Raw genomic sequence first — 24,657 nt, 5'->3', positions numbered from 1 at the left:
GTGATGACCGAGCATGCACTGAACACGCACTGCAAATACCCTTCAAGGATTAAAAGGGATGCACAGATGCGAAAGGTGTAGACAAGTTGATTATTCAGGACAATTGATCATAAGCACTGCGTCTCTTGATCAGTACTTTGTTCTATGATATCTCATCACTTGGAGAATGAGCTGCACACCAGTATAGCTGAGAAGAACTATGAGCCAAAAATGGAACTTTACTGGTTGCTATCTACCTTTAAGGCTAGGATTAAGCCTGGGCCAGGATCTTGAAGCAATTGTTGCTGTCACCAACCTATGAGAAGATGGATGTATGACGGAACCACTCATGCCATTACCACACATACTTTTATCACACATCCATTACCACGCAATAGCTTTACCACGCATATGCCTTTACAATGAAAATGTAAGTATATATCAGGTTATTAGCCAGTAGGTAGTTGTAGTAAGGACCTAGTTTTTTAAACAATACGACGCTCACTTCAGCTGCTGTCTGGAAAGTTTCAGGGTGATCTGTGATGCAGGGGTCAAGAAAAAGAGGGGGGTCCCAAAACACGTTTTTCCCATGGTAATACCCATGGTGTTTATAAAGAGGACTATAGCCTGAACCACTGAATAGAATGGAATTACACCAAATTTGACAGAAAGCTAGATCTTGCTCCAGATCAATGCCTTGGGGTAGTTTGGTGTACATTGTTAAGTAGTTTTAGAGCTATTAACCAAAATCCAACTTTGTATATCTGGGGATGCGGATCCTCTGCTAATCTGACATCCCTCGTGCTGAAATATGATTGACTGCCAACACTTCAACCAAGAAGTGTTGGAAGCCATCTTGGGACTCGGCTTAAGCTGAGTCCCACAAAAAACATTTAAAATAAAGAAAAGTGGGCAGGGCAGGAATAACCTGAACTCCTAGATGGGGTGGTGCGGTCCCACAGGGACCTTGCTGTGAATCAAAAACATTTTGCCACAAATTCGTGAGTGGATCTGCGAATTTGTGACAAAATTGAAAGATCAAAAAACAAGCGAACAAGCAATTGTCTCCTTTGCTTGTTTACACTGTTGCCCCTGGGTGGAACAGGTCTGAAGGCATGCAGGCATTAAAAAAGATAAGAAAGGGGCACACTGGACGTTATTATTATAATGGAGAGAAACACATAGACCCCCCTCCTTGGACTCATGTGAGCTCCGAGGACCACCACCTCCCCGGGGCTTTATTTTTAAAAATGAGGGGGGCATGTGGACCCCCTTCCTTGGGCTGTTTGATGCCCTTGGGACCAACACCTCCCCGGGGAAAAATTTAAAGAATTAGAGGGGGCGACGTGGACCCCACCGGGTCCTGGGGATAACAACCTCCCTGGGGCCTACAAAATTAATAGAAGTAGGGGGCCATGCACCACCACCTTCTGGGCCTTATATGGTCCCAGGGACCACCACCTTCCCGGAGCTGGCCCATGCAGATCAAAGGAGGGGGAGTGCACAATAATGGCCCTGCTGTGTTCTGGGGTGCCTACCCCGGTACATAGCTATTTCTTTCACTTGGCAGGAGCTGTGACAGCTTCCGCCAACCAAAAGCAAACACTGAGGTTCCAGTGGGTGGGAGCTGTCAAAGTGCTCCTGCTTGCTGGTAGTGGAGGTTTAATCTCTTTCCTTGTCTGCAGATATGGGGTCAGGGAAAGAGATGAAACGGTTGCTCTTGCAAGCAGGGAGCTGCATTTCCAGCAGCTCCCTTCATGCAAGAGCAATGCAGGCTCCGCAGGAGGCAGAGAGCTAGCTGGGACTGAGGGGGCCTTAAGGCTCCCCCGCGGCCCCGGAGGAAAGGAAAGCAGAAAAAGCCAAATAAAGGTAAGAAATGAGCAGAAAGAGGCCAAATATTGTGAGAAACGAGCAGAAAGAGGCAAAATAAAGGCCAGCAACAAGCAGAAAGAAGCAAAATAAGGTTGAAAACGAGCAGAAAGAGGCAAAATAGAGCTAGGAAACAAGCAGAAAGAGGCAGAATAAAGGTGAGAAATAAACAGAAAGAGGCAAAATACAGGTGAGAAATGAGCAGCAAGAGTTAGAATAAAGGTCAAAAGAGAGAAGAAAGAGGCAAAATAAAGGTAAAAAACAAGCATAAAGAGGCAGAATAAAGGTCAGAAATGAACAGAAAGAGGCAAAATAAAGGTCAGGAGCGAGCATAAAGAGGCAAAATAATGGGCAAAACTAACAGAAAGAGGCAAAATAGAGGTCAGAAACGAGCAGCAAGAGACAAAATAGAGGTCAGAAACAAGCAGCAAGAGGCAGAATAAAGACAATTAGTGAGCAGAAAGAGACAAAATAGTAGGTAGAAGGAGCAACAAGAGGCAAAATAGAGGGCAAGAGCAAGCAAAGGAGAGGCAGACACATGAGCAGAAAACAAGCAGAGGAGGCACAAAACGGAAGGCAGCATAGGGTAGCAGACTGCGGCCAAGCTGGACAGAATGACTGTCACAGGGGAAGCTATAACTAGACCTGCTTCTGTGTGCCCCCTACTTTTTTACCATACACCCGCTGAAAGACCCGCTCATGCACCCACAGAGCCACTCACATACTCACTCACAGACCCACTCAGAGACTCACACACCCACTCACGGATCTATACAAGCACTCATGCATCCACTCACAGACCCACTGAGATGCACAAACCCACTCACTGAGCCACTCAGAGACTCATGCACCCACTCAAAGACCCACTCAGAGACCCATGCACCCACTCACTGAGTGACTCAAATACTCATGCACTGACTCACAGACCTACTCAGATATTCATGCACTCACTCAGAGCCCCAGTCGACACTCATGCACCCACTCACAGATCAACTCAGATTCATGTGCCCACTGACTAACCCACTGAGACACTCACTCACCACTCACAGACCCACTCAGAGACTCAATCACTGACCTACTCAGAGACTCATCCATCCACTTACAGACTTTCAAAGACACTCATGCACCCACTCACAGACACAGACAGAGACTGAGACTGACACACCTACTCGGAGACCCACTCAGACACTCGTGCATCCGCTCAGGGATCCACTCAGCTCCCCACGCATACAGTCACAGTCCCACTCAGACACTCACAAACCCATTCACAGATCCACACCGGCATCCATACACCCACTTGAACAGCCATGTACACACCCATTCAGTCACTCAAACACCCACACACAGACCTAAACAGCCACTCACACACTCACTGTCAGAGGTTACAGGTTACAGTTAGGAAATTAAAAAAATGTAAACCACTGAAATTCACTGGCTAAACAAAAGGTTACAGGGACATTATAGTTAGGAAATAGAATTTTAAAAACTATAGAAATTCACCCAAAAAAACAAAGGTTACAGGGACATTATAGTTAGGAAATAGAATTTTAAAAACCTTAGAAATTCACTGTAAAAAACAAAGGTTACAGGGACATTATAGTTAGGCTCAGATTTAACTCATACAAAACCAGTGAAATTCAGCAGTTATAGTTACCTGAGCTAACTATAACATAAGCTGCCACACTGCACTGCTCATGACCTCACATATTACATTACTCATGACATGGTCAGTGACATCACTGATTACATCTCAAATGACATCACTTATTTTATCATCCACAGAACCACTCATACACCCACTCACACCCCCATAGAACCTCTCATACACCCACTCCCACTCTAACACAATCCCTCACATACCCATTCACAGATCAATACCAGTACTCACATAACTAATCACTAAACAATAGAGTCACTCACACAACCACTCACTCATGCTGCCACTCAAATATCCATTAACTCACCCATACAGTCACTAATGCACCCACTCACTCACCAATACAGCCACTCATACATTCAGTCATACAGATAGATAGATGAAAGGATTACTCCCACATTGGGTGGTCATCATCAGGACAAACAATATTCAATACCAGAGCGTCCAATAAAAAAATCCAGTCATATATAATCTAATTGTGATGAGTCAAATTTAACACTTTCAGTTCTTTGCCGGGTATTACATTTGACTTGCATCGTGATTTAAGAGGAGTTTTCATTCACTATAAACTTCCTTGGATAGTGTACCTTGTCGCTTTCATGCAACTGTGTTTGGATCATAAGCAAATGGAGCCCACTTATTTCTCTGCTGTGGACTTGTCGCAATTAGATCGTATCACTGGATTTTTCTATTGGATGCGCTGGTATTCAATATTGTTTGTCCTGATAATGACCACCCAACTTTAATGTGGTCACAAAGCCATTGATGCCTACATGTTTTTTTGTGCAACTTATTGAGCGCCATTGTTCTTCTTCCTTTTTTGTAATTTTTATTGTCCTATTACATTTTGTACAGTTCTGAATTCGTGTAGGGGTATCAGTTGTCAGAAAACTTCTTGCAATTTTGTTATTAATTTTGTTTTTGTTTTGTTTGACGTTGTATGGAATATTTAACTTGAACACGTGAGGATTCCAGCCTTTACTTTGTTCCAGGTTCAGGTCTTAGGGCTGCCCCTGTTGGTGGTAATTAATTTACATCTGAAGCATAGTAAAGACATCGGTGAGCTATGTGTGAACATATGTTGTGGCTTAATCTAAATTCAATTGCAAAGGTAATCTACAAAGGCAAAATCAAGGGTTCTAAAGTTAAAAAAGTCAGCATTTCAAACGTTACAAAACTGTCAAAGAAGTGCTGAAGAGAATTTTTTGCAGAGAGGCTACACAAATTAACAAAGTTAAAGGGTACATTTTACCTTAATTCATTATGTATTTTTGCACCAACACATTTGAGCATACATGCACAATATAAGGCAGCCGATACAAGCATACAGCTAATCAACAGAAGTGCAAATGAAGAAGTTTGCATAGAAATCCCTTACCATAAAATGGAACCTGAACTTCAGTTTGACAGCTCTCTACATAACTGCAACCTCCATCTACTAGCACCTGCTAGACATTTGCCAAATCCACTTCACCTCACCTTACACTATGTCAAGAAACTGATTAATTCACTAGCACCTATTAAACTGCACTCCTCCTACTCTCTAGAAAAAGTCATCAGTTTTGCCACATAGATCTTGTTTAACTTTTCCAGATACAATATCAGATTTGCTCTCTACATACAGTAGTTACCTCTACCAGTTTCCTATTTGAGAGTTACAATGTTTCCAGTTTCTCAACCCACTGGGCTATCTCCTTATACATGGCACAAACCCACACACTTCAGCTGCTTCCTCTGCATCCTACTGATGCAGGTCGTTTCCCTGCCAACATACTCGCTGGAGTACATTCCCCTCCACCTAAGACTAGTCCTCTCCCAATTGAACCATGATATTTAGCTTAAAACCTCTTCCCCCTCAAGGTTCTTCCATTGAACCTCTCACAAAAGAATATATTTGTAGACAACAAGTGGACCCAAGTAAAGTCAGCCAGGGACCTCCGGAATCAATTGTTTTACACTACAGTGGTCCCTAGGGAAATAGGGATAGCCATACAGAAATTGATACAGACCCAATCAGTACTGTATTGGTTAAACTTGTCTAGCCAGTCAGAGGTCTAATATTTATTTTTTCAACAATTCTTTGAGATATAAACAAACAAGGATACTGAGATACTGAGAGTGGGACACAAGCCTGCACCCTACTTCAGAAACATAAGAACAGACAGTTAGGGATCATTTAGGGGAGGCTCAGGCAATGCTCAAGGTTTGTTTTTAGAGAAAATCATCAATAGCGTAGACAAATTGCAAGGAACACCTCTACAAAGTCAATGGTAACATAACAGTTACTGCATGATGCTTTCTAGGGTGTCGACGGCGTTTCAATCCAAGTGAACAATGTGTGGATCATCATCAGGACATTTAATTAAGCATGCCTGTGAATTATAGCCTTAGATTATTGATTTAATGAAATAAGCAAACTTGTGGGGTCAAATGCAGGGTATACGAGCTAGGTGAGGTAGGGTAGTGGTCTGGTGATTGCGGGGATTGGGAAATTAACTTCCGGTGCCACACTCGGGTGGTCACAGAGTCGGCCAAGATCGTGAATTTCTTCGGTTCTTATGGGATGGCGTGGGAGCCACCGTTGTGTGCTCCGATGGCACAAGGGCCTACGTGCGTGGGGTTCCTTAGGATGGTTATAGTAGAATTCGGAGGTGGGAGCCACAGGAGTGTGCTCTTCCGTCGATGCGGGGTGCTTAATTAAATGTCCTGATGATGATCCATGACCACAATAAAGACCTCCCTGCTTAGCATTTGACAAATAAGAATGACATCCGGCAAAACAAGACCGAGTGATCCAGGAAGAGTTTTATCTCTAGATAGAGGAGCACGTTTATGCAGTTCAAACTAGTAAACCCTCAGCAAATCCTAATGAGCAAGCGATGGGTCTGAGTTACAATGGTTATAATGAATGTGTGGTATTTTGGTACTTTTAGACCGGTTTCATTAATACTTCTATGGGTTTTACATATGAATGACTGGAAACCTATGCATCTAGTGAAGAGTTGATTATAGTTACAATACACCCTTAGAGAATAGAGCAATTGAGTACCTTGTGTTTTCTAATTTATTTATCCGATGTGGCGGATAATTTATTTATTAGATAATCTAAGTTCTCAATGTTTTCTGAATACTTATGGCAGTCCAAGTTAAAATATTCTCTGTCCTTATCAAAACAGTATAGACTAGAAGAATAATGCTTGTGGTGTGCATATTTATACAAATACTGTCTTGATATTCCTTGATATTATGTTGTACAATATTCTAAATAGAACAAAGTCCGCTAGCAAATTCTTTAAAAAGAGTTCATTGAGCTTTGTCCAGTTCTATATTCACTCTTCTGAAAGGTTCATTTTGACTCAAAAGCGTAAGGAGCGGTTGTTTTGTCGTGTATGTATTTCCATTGGGCAGTCTTAAATATCACGTCTCTCATGGGCCTCATCAGGACCTTGACTCAGGAAAAAGGTTTGAGGTTTTGTCCTATCATGCCCATAGCTCTTCCTGAGTCATAATTTGTGAAGAGTGCATACATCACTCCCTTAAAGATGTCATTTATTAACCTGTAAACACCGAAAATGAACCTGGGCAATAAAACCGCGCCACCTCTCACCAGACAGTAATAAATATATGAAGAAATGTTTGCTGGAAGCTGGTCTCTTGTAAAAGAAGCGAATTCCTATCGTGAGTATGGCATTGCAAGCATCCACTTTGGAACCACGATGAGCATCACACAGCTGAGTAACCTATTAACAATGCGGCACACCTTAAGTCATCGTTCTCAGTACTGGCACTTAAGTGTAGGTGATGGCAACAGAAAGGGCCCACTCAAGCACATACAAAGTGGTGTGTCTCTAATATTGCACATTCCAAAGCCTACTTTCAAGCACCAGTTTATGCAAGCAATCATTCATGCAAATATTATTGTGTAATATCAGTACTCACCCGCTCTCTCTTTTTCGGAAATGCCTTGTGCAATCTGAAAAATTAAATTATTCTATTATCAGAGTGTGCGTTCACATTCAGTAATTAACTTAATAAGCTACATACCTTACAGTACTGTATAGGAGTGAAAAACCCTACAATACTGTGCATCTGGCAAGATTTAAATTGGAAATGTCACTTCAATCATGACTAACGAGTGCAGACAAGAGGAATGCCAATGAAAGACAACGAAGACTCTGGTACCATAATAATGTGCTTCATATCTGATCCATGTGGTCACTGATAATGCAAAAATATTCTCTCTCATGGTTCAAGGAATAATTCCTTTCATCAAAATGTGCATTGTTGTAAAAAATACAGCAACATACATTTGCACCATTTGTAGGTCTTGCCTACCATTTAGCTTTTAAGCTGCCTGGTAGACAATAGCCTATTGTGGACTATATCAAAAATTTACAGTGGGCTTTTGCATTGCTAACCATTGTTTGCCTTTGTCATCACTCTTATTTGCTTACTTTTTATTCAATAACTTTCCTTGTCCATCTTTTGTTTGTCCCTCCCCTTCTTGCTTGTTCCTCCCCTGAAGCACTGAAACATGCCCTCTTTACCATCCTTTTGGATGGATGACTTGTATCCTTTCACTGCTCATATTTAGGGAATTACTTTTTATCTTTTTCTTTCAGCACTCCACGAGAGTGCATGTGTTTTGGAGCTCTCGCTCTCTCTCCAGTGCTGCATCCCTCCCTTAAACGCCTACCGCCATGCCCTCTGTTGCTTCCTCAACCTTCCTTCCAAACTCGTTTATTGGTTCTCCAGCACTCCCTAGCTTTTTAAGTATGTTTTTGGGCCTCCCATATTCCAGCCTCAAGGACCTTTGTTGCTCAATTGCCCCTTTCACTCTCCATTGCTTCCTACCATCAGATTGGCCACCCGCTCCTCAGTTGCCCTCCCAGCTCCCACTGTTCTTTTTTAATCCATTGTGGATTTAAAGTTTTTTTTTAAATGGTGCCCTCATCATTTTGAAGGTGCGCACATGAGTAGTGACTTATGCACGCACACACCTCTTCAAACATGAATGCACATACGAAATGACATTGCCACCAGGAGTGACTGTGTCATTGCATCTTTTTCTATTTTGGTAAATGCTTTCCAGTTTTGGCAAAAAATGCCTTTTGCCGATGCTGCACAGCTTTGGCAAGCAGCATTGGCAAAAATGTTGTGGCCTCACAAGTACAGAATTCCAGTGGCACTGACTAAAAGTGGGCCACTAGTCCAGGACTTCAGCTGCTTTCTCTGGTGGTTAGCCAAAGGCAAGCAAAAACCTCTTGTAATGAGAGAGAAGCGTGACTGACTACTTTGGAAAACACACTAAATTTACAATTGTTTTACACGTTTGCTAAATTGATCAAGAAAAAAGATCCTTTAGAAATGCTGTCAACGTTTAGGCTTGCTGAACAAGCAAAGCAACCTTAGTCAGAGGACACATGTGTGGTATCTCCCATAACAACTGAAGTCAATGGCATACCTCCTCTGCAGACGTCATTCATTATACCAACAAGACCACTGATTCAAGGAGAAAATATCTCACATAAGTTATTTTTTTCCTCCCACAAGATATTTGCTGACGGAACCAGTCTCCGACAGAACAAAATTGTGCAAACGCCCGGGGGTACAAAATTCACACAACATCAAAGTTTCAAAGTTTGTGAGCATAATAAAACTTTTGCACGGCCTAATTTTTTTCATGTTACGTTAAAAGCGGAAATGGGTAACTAAAGATGTTGCTGATCGGATATTCCAATTTCTTTTTTAGTGAATTATTGAACAAACTTACGAAATCAATTCAAAGTCATCTATGACTGTATGAAACATTGAAGTTACAATGAAATACTTTTTTCCACAAATGGAAGCTGTTAAACCCCCGTCAACACTGTGTGAGACCTTCCACAAGCCTTCACATTTAACATCTCATGAGGTCACTGATGATCTCAAACACAGGCTCGTGTTTGCAAAGAAGAGGACAGCTGAATGAGTGGGCTAAAGTGGAAATGGAAAATGAGTTTCTAGAGAACATTTAGGACACAGCGTTGCCACCACTTGTGGTGGCACTTGAGACCTTACTTGGACCCTTGAGGTAAAATGGCTTTTGTGCCCACTTTTAGATAGCGCCTGAGACCGTGCAAAAAAAGTTTAAAAAGGGGTTAGAGCCCATCCATTACATAACTTTGGTTGGCTTCCTCGGTGCGGTCACTTCTTTTGTTTTCATTGGTCAATGGCACTGTTTTTCTTTTGCTGGTCACTCCAGAAGGGTTTGGGAGGATTTTGGTTCCACCTTGTTAGATTCGACACACAGACCACACTTGTTTAATCTACCAATCCATCTCAATTTCATCTGTGTTTTGCTCTCTGCCCTCTTATTGCTTAAAAGCTTCTCTCGAACCGTTTATCACTGATATTGTTATCTAAAAAATGCTTGGGCGCTATGTTTTTAAATCTGCCGATCCATTTTGGATTAGTAAATTAGAAAAATAGGCGTGATGGAACCACCACTACGGCCGCTTCATTTTGTAGGTGTGCACAGGTTTTAGAATTGGTAAAGTTAGCAGGTTCTTAAGCCAATACCCTATTGACATTGCCAGTGCTTGTTTTTCTTATTGCTTAAAACCTGCCCCAGCCCTTCTTCCTGGGTTTTGCGGGGAAGCTACCACATCCCGTCTCCCTGGCAGCTAATGGTCTCTGGAAGAGGCACTAGCTCCGAGCTTGGGAGCCCCATGCCAGGAGGCACATCCTGTTATTCACAGTGAGCAGGAGTAGGATTTCGTGGTGAGACAATCACTAGCAGTGGATGTCCACTTTGAGGGATCACTTTGCATCTCCTGGCACTCCAAACAACCGACCGTCTAAAAAACCCTCCGCTCCATGGTACACCCAAAACCTGAAAGAAATACATAGCCACTGCAGGAACCTGGAATGTAGAAGGCGACAAAAACATGAACAAGCTGAACTAACCAAGTTCAAAGCAGCTCTTAAAAACTACCATCAACAAATCAAAGCGGACAAGAAGTCATACTTTACCAAAATGCTTAAACTGGCTAACTCAGATCCCCCATCACAGTCTCTTTGTGACCACATAGCGGACTATTCTGAACAGAAGGTCCAGTTGCTACAACAAGACTTCCCAGTACCCCCTGCCCCCCCAAACACCAATATCGATTTAGGAAACAACAGACCATCCCTCGAGCTTTTCAAGCTATTGGCCTAAACCAAACTCGCCATGCCACTCTTGCTGTAAAATCAGGTTCTCCATTTGACCCTTGCCCCCCCTTAATCCTACATGCTATGATAGATACTGTTAATGCAGTCATCAACAACATAATCAATGCCTCCCTGTCACTAGCTGAAGTTCCCAATGAATGGAAACTTGCAGCAGTCAAACCTCTTTAAAAGAAACAACTTGCTGAGCCTACCACCCTCACCAATCTTCGACCCATCTCCTTACTCCCATGTCTAAGTAAGATTACTGAAAAACTAGTTAACTCTCAGCTCATTACTCACCTGGAAGGAGAAAATATCTTACACTCCAATCAATCAGGTTTCAGGCCCCAATACTCTATGGAATCAGCCCTCCTGTATACTGCTGAATCCCTTAAAGCCATCCTTAACCAGGGAAAGAAAGCTGTGTTGGTCTTATTAGACCTATCAGCTGCCTTCAATACGGATTCACATGTCATCCTCTTGGACCGTCTCGAATCATACGGTATCTATCATCTCGGCCTGGCTAAAATCGTTTCTACAAAACCGTAGACAAGTCATCACCCTTGGACAATACCACTCAGCAGAAAAACCTCTACTCTCATGGGGTCCCACAAGGGTCCATCCACAGCCCAGTGCCTTTTAATGTCTATATGGCCCCATAGAAGCACTAGATTGGCTACCAATTCACAAAATAATTTTGTTCAAGATCCAGATAATTACCTTAAGAATCTTTCATTCCTCAGGCCCCCTCTACCTTCGGCCAAGATTTGCGCGCTATGTACCACACCGTACTCTCAGATCATCTAACGCAAATCTACTAGAACACCCAGCCTGCAGATGTGTCTCTAAAGGGGGAAAATCAATTGCAGTGATTGGATCTAAGGCCTAGAACCAACTTCGCAACAACCTTCGCTTCATCCAATCAGAAACACTTAACAGGAGGCCCTGGAAACTTGGATTATTACGGCCCCAGATGCACTATGCAGAGCGCTCATCTAATACCATCTCTCCAGCCTCAGTTACCCTGTCTGTCAAGTGATCCGCTTAGCGCCATGATGCTCCTCGGAGTGATAGCTGCACTCTACAAATTCCTTTTCAATAAACATTTAACATAGCACACATGCGTCTGGAGGGCATGGGTATGACAACAGAGCTCAGGAAGCAGATGCAGTGATGCGGACCTTCTGCAAGCTCCTCTACTCTTCAAAGTCTTTTCTCCCTTTTTAACAACTATACTTTTATACAATGGCGTAACGTAAAATAATGGGGCCCACCTGCAGAATGTGAAGAGGGTCCTTGAGACTCTCATATTTCACAGATGTTCGTTGGCTTCGGGTGGAATGGGGCTCCTTGAGTGTTTGGGGGACCCTGACGGGTTGCAGCCTCCCCTGCACTGCAAGGGGCCTGTGTTAGGCCCCAGCTTTTATATGATAGGCGCTGGCTGTGGATTTAAGAGAGACAGAAGGAAGGAATAAAGCAACAGCAGTCACTGGTGCAACGTCAAGTGGAAGGCAGGCAGCCACCCCTGGAACACGGCAAGGTTTGGAGCACCCCTGGCTGCCCACAAATAGGATTGTGAAAACAGTCCACTCCACTCCACTCTACTGGGACATGGAGGAGGCAGCATTAATACCGGGAGATCAAGGAGATCTCATTTGTAAACAATACATCTCTTACCATTTTAATTTGCTTGAAAGACTGCAGGAGCAGGGCGAAGCTTTGACATACTCTGTTGAGAGGGTCGAAAACCCCACCCGAGAGGAAAGCTGGCCCTCAGATTATCACGCCCCAGTGACCCATGAGTCAGCTGAAGTGACGGCAGCCAGTGCAGTCGTGTTTTTGTAACGACTCAGCCAGTATTCACACTCCATAAATGAGGATGAAAAGTACGAGCGCCTGGAGGAATGCTTTCTGTAGTTTGCTGAAAAGTACGACTCTCCTAAAGCAAATAGCAGACATAGTGCAGCATGCTTCTACCCTACTTCTTTTCTCGTTAAGATGCTCCCTGTAGAGCATTTGCCCTGCTCGCATTTGTGCACATATCCGCTCTTCGACAGAGACCAAGAAAGGCGCTGAAGTTGCTATGCCTCGCCACGTCTTCAAAACAGATACATTAAAAGACCAGAAGTGACTAAAGTGCACAATCCTGCATTGGAAGGGATTTGTATATTTCTATGTAGTAGCCCTGCACCAGTGGAGTAGCAAAGGCCCCTGCATCCCCTGTGGTCAAGGGTCCCCGACCCTTCAAGGAGCCCTCACTCTGCCCAGACCAATGAATATTTGTGAAATATGAGATACTAGTGGGGACCCTCATCACATTCTGTGTTATGCCACTGTACTGCATTGCCCAAATGACACTTTATTGCCATCCAATGCAAAGACATTCAGATATTTCTGTGTCTGAAGGTGCATCCCAAGAGCAGGGATTCATATACACACACTGAGAGGACACCGCAGGGTAGCGAGTACATGCTCCTGCCCTTCCACTTTGTTAGCTGCTTTTAACAACAAGGCAACAGCGATTTATTTATTGAGTTGTGGGGGCATTGCCCCCCTGTTTGCATTGTTGCCCCGGATGGGGGGCGGACCCCATATTAAATGTTTTCTTAACTTTACTGAGTGCATTAGTTTTGATTACATTGTTTATAGATGCGCAGGCGCAGAATGTCTTGGACAAAGTTTCCTTCTATTACAGGATAGTGCGGCGGGCAAACGTGAGTGGGGGGTGGGACTGGGAGCTTGATGATTGAGAAGCTCCTTGGGGTGAAGTGTGCTTGTCGGGTTGGATGGGTGCCTTGCTCTGACCAGCCTGACTGGCGCACTTAAACCTATGTCTCCCACTGCAATGTAGGAGCCCGGGGGATTGCTGCCACAGCCCCCAAATCTCCTAAGAAGCCTTGGCAGGGCCGGCCCGAGCCAATCATTGTGCAGCTCTCATGCTGTTTCCTAAAATTACCTCTAAGGCAGCAGCATGTAGATTGGTCAGGAGTTGTTGGAGTGGGATTAAGGGCAGAGCTGCTGGTTCCAAGTTCCATGCACACCTGGAGGCAATGGAACCACAAGTGTTGTTATCTCTCTTAGATGGACCGGACGGTGAGTAAGTCACACATGTCGTAGAATTAATGATGATGAAGTCAGGTCTGGGTATATATATTGGCTGAATCTTTGTGGCCAACTGGCCATTAGCTATTTGGAAATGGTGACGTGTGGATGGATCATTTGCCCAAGATGTAGACAGGTGGGCGCCTATAATGAGACCTTTTTTCTACCCCGTTTCAGCGTGGATTCATTTTGAACAGGACCGAAGTGTTCTGATATTTTGTCTTTCTCTTTGAGTTTTTGCTTCAGTTTGATGTGGAGTGGATATGATGTGACGGTGGAAAGGACAGATGCGGGGAAACTACAATTTGTAGAGGGTAGTGCATTGCCTTGAACAGGTGAGCACCTCAAATGGAATTGGTGTTCAACTTCGCTACAGTGTTGATCTTTGTAAAATAGGACCCTGATGACTTGATGATTTGATACACGCTTGTAGGGGTGCCATTTTTAATAGGGCAGACACTGTGGGAAACACCTACTTTCAGACGGCAGTGCACAGGGGAGTGTACAGAACGGACCAGTTTCTAACTTATCTACGGCTCAGACTTGTTTTTTTCCCTTGGGATGTATGGAACAGTTCTTCTGGCACAGGGCCTGGCATACATTTCTTGGGGGGCACAGCACGATCAAATGGATGAAATAGTGGGAAAATGAGCAATGTTTCCCCAGCAGAGATGAAAGTGGGGTTTCTTGCTGCAATTGTAGTGAAGATGTGGGCATCTTGGGGCATAACTTATCACATGACTGGAATAGTGGGAAAGGGTGGCTCCTTTGGAAAGTGGGTTACCTCCTTCAATAATCCTAACCATTGTTTTGGCACAAAATACTTGTAGTACGCTCTTAAAGGGGTCACCCAGTGTAAAGATGACCAAAAAACCCAGAGAATCCCAGTTCGCTCAACTCAAGCCCGCATTTCCAACAATAACTTCCCAGATTGTCCCTTTGATATATGAGGTTTGACTGGGATGTGAGAGACATTGTGACACTATTAAATATATGGGCCCTTAAAATTACAAACATTATAATCAGGTGTATCTTTCCATCTCTCTTCACAAAGAAGCCAAAACAAATATTCATCTATTTAAAAAAAGTTGGAAGCCCCTGCCTCCCAATATACATGACAGCGCTTCGTTTTCCTCAGGCTCTAAGGCACCTCTTAATATTGAAATATTTTATTTTCAAAAGCATAATGATTTCCTGATACTGAATTTTGCTTCAGCTGCATTACTGCAGGGAGTGCGAGGTCGGATCCCGGGTGGGTGGGGGAGATATTTCCAGCTGGATTATCTGAAGCACCTCGTCTAGGTCCGCATTTCCTTCTCTTCTTGAATCAAGAGTGAAATCCCTGTGCAGGGTGAAATCACTCATTATGTGTGCTCTTGCTACCATGTTTTTACTCTCCATGTTATGGAGGCCATGGCTGTCCATTCTAGGCCAAGCGGGAGCTGGTTCCATGTTACATTTACAGGATTATCACTCACTAAATAAATGAGTCCCATTCAGGTTAATTGTATGTAAACATATCTTGCCTTGATGTCTTAAAAACCCGGAATGGGTCTGGTTTTGCTGAGCCTGGGTTGGACACCCCTGAGAGAGGGAGCTTAGTGAGACAATAACATCTAGTAATGTTGCGTTTACAGCGTGTCCACTTCATCCCACTGGTCAGTTCCAATTTCACAATTGCTGTATTGACCTTCTTGCTTTATCATGTGTGTGAAAATGCAACATTTGCCCAGCTCTTTTTTCAAACTTTTCTTGGGGGAGAACCTACCCGAATCCCCATTATGCCAGTTGGGCTCGTTTGCTATGCTTGCTCGCCACAGGGCACTCATCCCGAACTTTTACACCACACCACTTTCAAATGTCACCAACTGCCACTGGAACCAGGGAGTTCCTGATGAGTGGCTTGTCCCGTCAGAAAACTAACTAATTCTACCCACCATAGCACCAAGGAAGCCAAAAATACCCTCCCCCTCTAACGTCCTTCTTTGCCAGAAGAGAACAGATACCACCCATTTTACTTCACACCAGAAAGTGAAATTGACTTTCCTATTATTGCTAAGTATCAACATCGGAACAAACCAAAACATTTTTTTTTTGAGACATAGATACACATTAGAGAGCTCTGTAAAATGGTGGTTTTATTCATTCCTGCGATTCATCCATTTTTCCGTGGCTCAAGGATGTGCAAGTCTGCTCATTTTGGACACTGTTCTCAGGAGCCCCTGGCAATTTGTAAATCTCATGGGCCTCCCTGCACTTTTTTGTTGTTGTTAGAGTTTTATATAGCGCAAACTCGACCCGAAGATATCAGGTATCAGAGCGCTTTACATGAGCACCAGTTTCGTTACACAAAGACACATTCATTAGGTCTCGCCTAGCTATTGCGTTTACGCAATCGCAATGCGAGACTCTAGTAAAAGGGGCATTTCAAAGTGCTCCCAAAAGTGGATTGCATGGCGAGCATGCGCACAATCACGTGCATCGTGCCGCCATGCAATCCGTTTGGGGAAGCGCTTCAGCCCACTGGCACGTGCACTGGCGACGGGCGTGCGGTTACGCGCACAATGACGAGCAGAGGCGCCATATGGCTTTCCTCTCTCGTCATGGTGCGCGCACATCGCACACCACTCGCCAGTCATCCTGCTTTCACTTTTGCACCTCAGTCTTGCCTGCTCGGTTTCAATGCTCCTCCCCCTCCCCCACCACAGAGCGCGTCTCGCGGCCGCGCGTCTTTTTGTTGCTTGTTTGTCTATTAGAGGCTGCTCTGCTTGTAATCAGTGACCAAATCCCTATACTGTCTTTATCGCTTCTAATGATTATCGTTGCCGACCACAAAAGTGAACACTTTTAAAAGAGCTGCATCTTTTTAGAAAGGCGAGTTTAAAAACCTCCTTCATATCTTTGTTCTCGGTGCGGCTGCTGCCCGTGACACACTTGCTGTAACTAGTGGGCTCAAGTTTGGTTTTCGTTTTCACTGCCTCGGTCCCACCTGAAACCAAAACAGTAAACACGGCTTTGTTTCTTGTGCGGACAGACCTGACGTGCCAGAGCACAGCCCTTCAGAACCTGTTCTGTCACACAAGGATGGAGAGACATACCTGTTACCCCAGTGCTCTGTGTCCAACACATCTCGGCTAGAGACATGTCACAACAAGACTGCACAACCACTCTGGGCTAGAAGGCACGTCACACATGTACTCTGTGTCCAGGATACCTTGTCCAGAGGAGGCCTCTCACACCAGTACTTGGTGGCCAGCTCACGGTTTCAATGCTCCTCCCCCTCCCCCACCAGAGAGCATGTCTCGCGGCCGCGCCTCTTTTTGTTGCTTGTTTGTCTATTAGAGGCTGCTCTGCTTGTAATTAGGGACCAAATCCCTATACTGTCTTTATCGCCTCTAATGATTATCGTTGCCGACCACAAAAGTGAACACTTTTAAAAGAGCTGCATCATTTTGGAAAGGCGAGTTTAAAAACCTCCTTCATATCTTTGTTCTCGGTGCGGCTGCTGCCCGTGACACACTTGCTGTAACTAGTGGGCTCCAGTTTGGTTTTCGTTTTCACTGCCTCTGTCCCACCTGAAACCAAACAGTAAACACGGCTTTGTTTCTTGTTGTTAGGCATGGGGAGATTACGTGATTTGGCCAAAATCACAGGACGTTGAGCGTCCCTGCCGAGACTCGAACTCGGTTCCCCAGCATCCGTTATGTAATCTCCCTATGCTGTATTCTACCACACCCTCGCCCTTCCCACAACAGTACTTACCCGCCCCCACCACCCCTCTGAGATCTCTGCTTTTAAGTGCTCCCATGTGCCACATAGTCTACTGCGTGTTCGAATTATCACTGAAAATGTTCCGCCTCCCTTTGCATGTCTCATCCCCTCTCCCTGTGCTCATCCTCCCTTGCTTTTAGCCCGTACATTCATGCTCCAACGCCTCTAACCTACCCCTTCTCCGTTTCATCTCTCCTCCCCCTGCGTGCTGTGTGTGTATGTGTTCGGATACCGGGATTGGGGTAATTAGCACTGAGGGTCCAAGGGGGCTGCACTTTTAAAGCCATATTCACAAACTGCAACAGAACTCGTACCTTCCCCCACCTCACTATCTATTGACCCTCAAGTACAGGATGCTCACTTATGCCAAAGCATTAAAAAACATATGGTTCAATTCCTATCTGGCAGCCGTGAGAGATTACTTAATGGCATTTACAGGTGCTAAAAACAAACATCTTCATACGTAAAACATACATTTCCATTACAATGCCAGTAGCTCTAACTCTAAAAAAATGCGAGACCTATTGCATTGCAAATGCTTGTTTTTGTTAGGCACAGTGAGATTAAGTGATTTGCCCAGAATCACAGGATGTTGAGCGTCGGTGCCGAGACTACATGTTTTTCTAAATATACTGTTTATGTTTGAGCACATAATTGGTTTCTCATTGAGCACAATGTTTTTTGACAAATGTTCATATTTGTGATGTGACTGTGGCTTTCTCTTTCTTTCTTGTATCTATGTCAAAGTTTTTGAATTGGTATCAACCACATGTATAAAAAAAATTTGAGGCCACGTTTATTTAATAAAATGTCCTCTATGTTGAAGTAAAAGTATGTATGAAATTCACAGCCACCTCTTGTTGTTTATAGTTCACTTTCTAAAAGTGGCATTTCTAAATAGTGATGTAAAATCGAACTACACCAGTAAGTAGGCTTTATCACCACTATTCTAAACATACCAATCATGGTAATGCCACTCCTTTCTGATCAGGAATTACCATTTAAATATATATATAAGGGAATTCCCAATGCTAGCCTATGAGAGGAATAGGCCTAACAGCAGTGAAAAACAAATTAGGCTTTTGTCACTACCAGGACATGCCACTCAAAAAGGCAGATGTCCTACTTTTTACTTAAACAGCACCCTACCCATAAGGCTACCTAGGGCATACCTTAGAGGGGACCTATATGTAATAAAAGGGGCTTTTAAAGCTCGGCATGTAGTTTTAAATGGCAAGTCAAAGTGGCAGTAAACTGCACACACAGGCCCTGCAGTGGCAGGCCTGAGACAGGTTTGAAAGGCTTCTTCAGTGGATGGCACAATCAGTGCTGCAGGCCCTCTAGTGGCATTTCATTTCCAGGCCCCGGGTATATGGGATACCACTTTACAAGGGACTTATAGGTAAATCAAATATGCCAAACAGGTGTAAACCAATCATACCATGTTTAGAGGAGAGAGAGCATATTTACCTCAGACCTGATTAGCAATAGTAAAGTGCCCAGAGTCCTAAATCCAACAAAAAGAAGGATAGAAAAATAGGTAGAGGAAGGCAAACAGTTTGGCGATAACCCTGCAAAAAGGGCGGGGTCCTACACAGATCTATCTCGGATCAGTAAAAAAAAAAAATTGTATGTTCTACATAATGCATGCATACATGCCTACAAATGGCGTGGCCGGCAGTGGCAGGGTCCTTGCAAATTTTTTGTTGTTGTTGTATTGTTCAGTTGTACTGTACAGCCAATAGTGTACTGCATGAACAAATGCCATTAGCAGGGTCAATAGTTCTCAAAGTCTAGACCCATTGGCTTTGCCAATGCTTGTTAGAAATGTGCCTATTACATGATAAGCACAAACAGCACTACCTCATTTGAATGTTGCAATCCATTTTTATCACCACCTATTGGTAAAATGGTGTACAAAAATGGCAAACTTTGCTGCAAAGCCGGCAAAAAACGGTTACCGATTTGCCCATTTTGATAGGTCTCTCGCCTAGCGATGCAGTGCTCAGCACTACTCACGCAGCGAGAGTCCTTTTGTCCGGGGTTCCGAAACGGACCCTGGAATTGTACACGCTTGTGCGTGTGTTTTTACTTTTGTGGCCAGGTATTGGCCTTTGCCTACGTGTTTTTTTCAAAGATAGCACACAATAGGCCAAACGCGGGCGCATTGCTCCGCCCATGGCCTATTGGTGTCTATTACGTGCATTCCTGCCATATGGTTTCAATTATCGTGCCCAGACACGGGGGCGATAATTGAAACCATATGGCTCGCTGTGGCGCGCGCACCACTCGCAGGTTTCTTTTTTTTGTTTTGGGGCCTTCACACGAAGGCAAACTTTTGGGGCATTTTTCTACACATTAAATAGTAAGTTGCAGTAATTTTACTCTGCTTAGTCATCAAATACTTTTGTTAGCTTTCATTTATTTAAATGTGACAGCAAACAAAAAGGCACGCTCAATAACGCGAGGATGGTTTAAATACACAGAAAACAAAAGGTCACATGCAATAGCACGAGGCATTGTTCAAACCTAACAGCAAACAAAAGGTCACAGAAGCAATTTCACGGAAGACTGTTTAAATACACAGCATACAAAAGGTTGCATGCAGAATTGTACGAGGGGGGTTTGTTATGGCCAGGTACTGTAGTGATAAACACTGAAAATGTGCACAAGCTGGTGTAGCTAACATCTGTCTCATACGCTCTTTGTAAAACGGGATTTCTTTCTTATCAACGCCACCTATGACAACATCGGATGCAGTATCATCACGGTGAAGGGCAGAACTCTATCCATGAAGGGTGACGTTTGCCTGATGCCTGCTCTCAACCAATCACGGTGCAGCCCATTCCACTTGCTGCACAGGGCCCCTCATTGTTCTGGTAATTAGGCAAACCCTGAAAAGGAGTGGGGTAAAGAGGGCCTTGGGGTTCCCCATTGCCTGCGACCCGTGATGTGATTGACAGTTGTCTCTTCCTACCCATGACTGATGGCATGAAAGATTTTATAGAAGCGAGGTAACAGTACTTCTGACCCGCCCACTGTTGGACTGTACCAGGTGTTAAAGTGCACCCCTAGTATGGGCAGAACTACAACAGGTGCAGCAAATGGGGGCGCTGCAAGTTCACTTCCAGTAGTTCACCTGCACACCTTGGTAAATTCTGAAGTTACCAGCAGGGCAATTACTGGCCTTTTCATACACAGATTTCCATTTTTTAAATTATTTTATTTAAACCTTTGATAAGGCTACAATGACACTATAGGGAAATCTGAGAAGTGCAATGCATGCAGTGTCAAACGATGGACGGTAAAATGGCTTAGGCCGTCTCAGTAGAGTTCATTATTACAATCAGGCCTTTAGTCTGTTCCTCCTGTGTGTCTAATGACGCCGCTCCCTTCTCGCCCAATCGGGTGGCTGCGGCATCCTTCGGACCCTTTTAAGGTTGTGTGGAATGGGCAGGCAGGATATTTGACCAGGTTAGCCCAGTGTACCCCGAGGGTGGCTGTGAGCCCCCCCAGAGCCGCTCCAGTGCATGTAGAATCCGTACCACTGGTGTAACAAAACTTAATTTTAGCAAGCCACAACCTGTGCATGAGATCGCATAACCCGCAGCTGCATGTTAGATCCCATTGCAGCCTGCAAGGCTAGGGGGCGGGTGACGTTGAACGCGGCCAAATGTGGATCCAAATAAGTTTCCTCTCACAAGTACCTGTGACGGGGATGTTCTGGGGCAGGAACAAATGTTGCGCAGTTCTTCCATGGTGAGTTTTTTTTTGGGTCACAACCACAACTGATGGTGGAGCAACACATCGGAAGCGTTATCATCTCCCTCAACAAACACAAAGGTAAACCACATAATAATTTGATTTCTGCGAAAATGAAAAAAATAAACACATCAGTGAACTTTAGAGAGCGAAATTGCAGTTAGGGGTTATTCGCCTCGACATGATAGAGTGTGTCCTAAGATGCTTATTAAGTGGTTTCTTGTTTATTTTAAAACGTAATTATTTATGCACAGCAGTGCCTTCAGTTCTGCAGCAAAGTGTTGAGGTCGCAAGTTATAGGTCAGAATTCCAATGAGATTCCAGTAAAAAAAAAGTTCAAGGGGCAAAATGGAAGCAAAATCGATTGCTAATAGTTATACGTTTTTTCCCGTCAATCCACCTTCACCCTACATAGCTAGGAATCAATTTTGCACTGGCCTATAGGGCACTTAGGCAGTGATTGATGGGCTAGTTTGAAAGACCAATGTGTGGACCTATTTTGAGGTCGTATTGGAGTATGCACTGGAAGCCCCTCCCACTCTCCGCCCATGTTTGGTCATTGTCTTGTGTCATTGTCCTTCATAAATGCTGGCTTCTGATTCGTAAACAGGATTGTTAGTCCCTCCTTTGTACCACCTTGTCTGCATTTGTTACCTCCAATAACGACTCAACCTTTTACTTCCGTTGTTACACGGACTGCACTATATGTGGGAACTATGCTGCTCTAACTTTAAAAGCGGCTATCCCATACCCCCACAGCACTCACGGCACTATGGCAATGCTTTTTTATTATTTCTTTTTAGAAGAACGTGGCATATGCTTCAGGGACACCGCGCGTTCTTTCACCTTTTATTTTTATGAAAAAAATTGCATGCTGAGCACGGCGCCCGCTTCAGGGACACTGCGCTCTGTTTCTTTTCATTTTTTTAACTTTATTGGTGAACGCGGCGCCCGCTCCACTGACACCATGCTCTACAATACAACATGACTTGCTTTTGCTAAAATTTGACCTATTGGTATTGTAAATGACAATGCCTTTTAATATTATAAAAGGCATTGCCATTTACCACGCCAATAGCTCGAAATCTCGCTATTGCGAGACCTATTGCATTGTAAATGCTTGTGTGTTTTACAGTGATCTTTAAACTGGGTGCAATAACTGAGCTCAAATCGAGTGCACGTTAATTACTCCCATATTAGTGCATTACTTATAATGGCGCCCTTAGATGCGCTATAATTGACTCAATTTCTCAATCTAAAAAGACAGAAACCATATTTTCTTTTATTTAGGTGAATTACAAGTAACTTTTACAACCATACAGATCACTGTTTTGTTTACCACCTTTTAGACAAATACCAGCAGGGGCAACTTACCATAGCATGCTTAGCACTTTGGAACGTTTTGTTTCAATGTAATCTTTTTAATGATTATTTTGTCAACATTGTTGTCCTATTCATCCCAGGACAACACAAAGTACCCCAAGAACCCACAATCGGCCTTTGTGTGTCTTCCTTGTATGAGGCATGGTCAGTAATGCGAGCAGACAGTGCTCTATCAGGAGAACAAGAACTTTCACCGAGTGTTTGTTCAGCAAAAAGGCCATTGAAGGATTTGTATCACTAATACAAAACGGGTGTTAAGCATATAAAAGGCTTGAACCTGCTGCTATAATCCCCTCTAATGAAGTCTTCTGAATGCACCACCTTCTGCTGTGTTGAAAGGGCGTTAGGCCCATTCTCTGGAACAGCAACACGCCTTTGTTTCATATCGCAATTCTAAAAAACAGTGTGAGGCCTTCCACTGGGAGACGTGATAAGTCGCTTGAGTGACAGCTTCAACAAGAGCATGAATCCATCCATTATTAGCAAGCTTGATGTGCACATGAAATTAAAATGCCTACAACTTGCTTATGAAAAGCTAACAAGAGCTCGTCTTCAAGTAATGACCGAGCATCATCAGTCAAGCACAAATGAAAAAAAACCTCCTAAACTGGGGCCTCAGTGTTTATATTTATCGACAATCTTTCTTATTTTTGCATTTGAACTGTGAATAATGTCACAGTTAATATCCTGACCCCTGGCTGGCAGATTTTCACAAAATATGTTCATAACTAATGTTTTACTGTTTTGTGTTATTGTTAACTTATTGCAACTTTTGCTAAAATATATAACTTGGATCATCTGCTCCCAAAATACCGCAATCTAGACTCTTTCTAGGGTAAAGGTGATTATAAAACAAGTACAACTGACCACCCCTATGAGGGAAGTGAAGCCCAGTGGTGGAAGGGGCTGGAGGGAGGGTAATGATTTTATTTTCATTTATTTATTTTATGTATTCATTTGTAGAGTTTCATATGGTGCTAACTTGACCCGAGGGCATCAAAGCGCTTTACAGTTTATACATGGAAGCAAATCTGTAGTTTACATAAACTTTAGGGTAGACTTACAGGCAAAATGGCAGTACATAGACGATACAGAAAAAGGCGTAAAAATAAGCAGCAATACTTTTCTGAGGTAGACACAGTTTATGACTATATAATTTGTTTTAGAAGCGCCTTGTCGCGGTACCTATTGGGGTAGGCATAAAGATATCTTGGCAGTACGTAGGCAAGATGCTGAATAAATAAAACTCTCATCCTCCAGTTTTACCTTTTATTCTATGAAGTATGTGTTTCTTTTGTGCCTTTTAATTTGCAGCAGACAATTCCCTAATGGGGAGAGAGATCTCCAGGGCTTTACAAATCACCTCCATTTCCCTCCAGTTGCCACTTGGTTTAAAAAAGTCAAGTAAAAAATCTGTTTTCTGGGAATAGTTTAGAAAAAGTGCAGTGCTTACTGGATTCTAAAAAACCCACAAAGAAATAGGCGCAGGAAGAATGTTGCTGTCCACATCTGATAAGGATGCAATCCTTTGTAGCTTCCCATCCCAGAAAATATTTTTTTACTTCATCTTCAAATCCTTTGGCCAGGGCAGGCTTCACTGAGCCTCCCTAATTTGTGTCCGGAGATCTTGAGAACCTTTTGGTTCGCAAAATGGTCTTCAGTTTACAGCCTACCGCCTTTAGCACATATCTGCTGATATTCAAGGTATTCTCCAGTCCTGGATGTTCCTTAAGAGTGAGATTGTTGCCTGCACAATTAACTATAGACATGGGTAAGCTAGGTAATTAACATGTAAAGCCAGAGCCCTCATTGGTCTGGATTAGCTATCAGAGCCAAAGCACGAGTCGAGCCATCAAACTATTTGGCACATAAATAAAACAGCTAACGTCATGTAACATAATAAAGACTCTTGCAGTTTAAAAACATTAAGCAGTCGCACA

At 43.5% G+C, this 24,657-nt stretch overlaps 1 protein-coding gene across 1 annotated transcript in view; it reads right to left on the bottom strand.

Annotated features, from left to right (window-relative positions):
• The window catches only part of DLC1 (DLC1 Rho GTPase activating protein), a 1,452,292-nt gene that overhangs the window by 681,746 nt on the left and 745,889 nt on the right, over positions 1-24,657 (bottom strand). The window contains exon 5 of the mRNA XM_085642035.1: positions 7,445-7,478. Within this exon, the coding sequence (XP_085498161.1) occupies positions 7,445-7,478 (34 nt within the window). The remainder of the gene's footprint in view (positions 1-7,444; positions 7,479-24,657) is intronic.

This window comes from Triturus cristatus, chromosome 2_2 (genome assembly GCF_964204655.1).
Source record: "Triturus cristatus chromosome 2_2, aTriCri1.1, whole genome shotgun sequence".
NCBI classification, from domain to species: domain Eukaryota; kingdom Metazoa; phylum Chordata; class Amphibia; order Caudata; family Salamandridae; genus Triturus; species Triturus cristatus.
The sequence above is the reverse complement of the archived record's forward strand: the minus strand, read 5'-3'. Positions and strand labels throughout refer to the sequence as shown.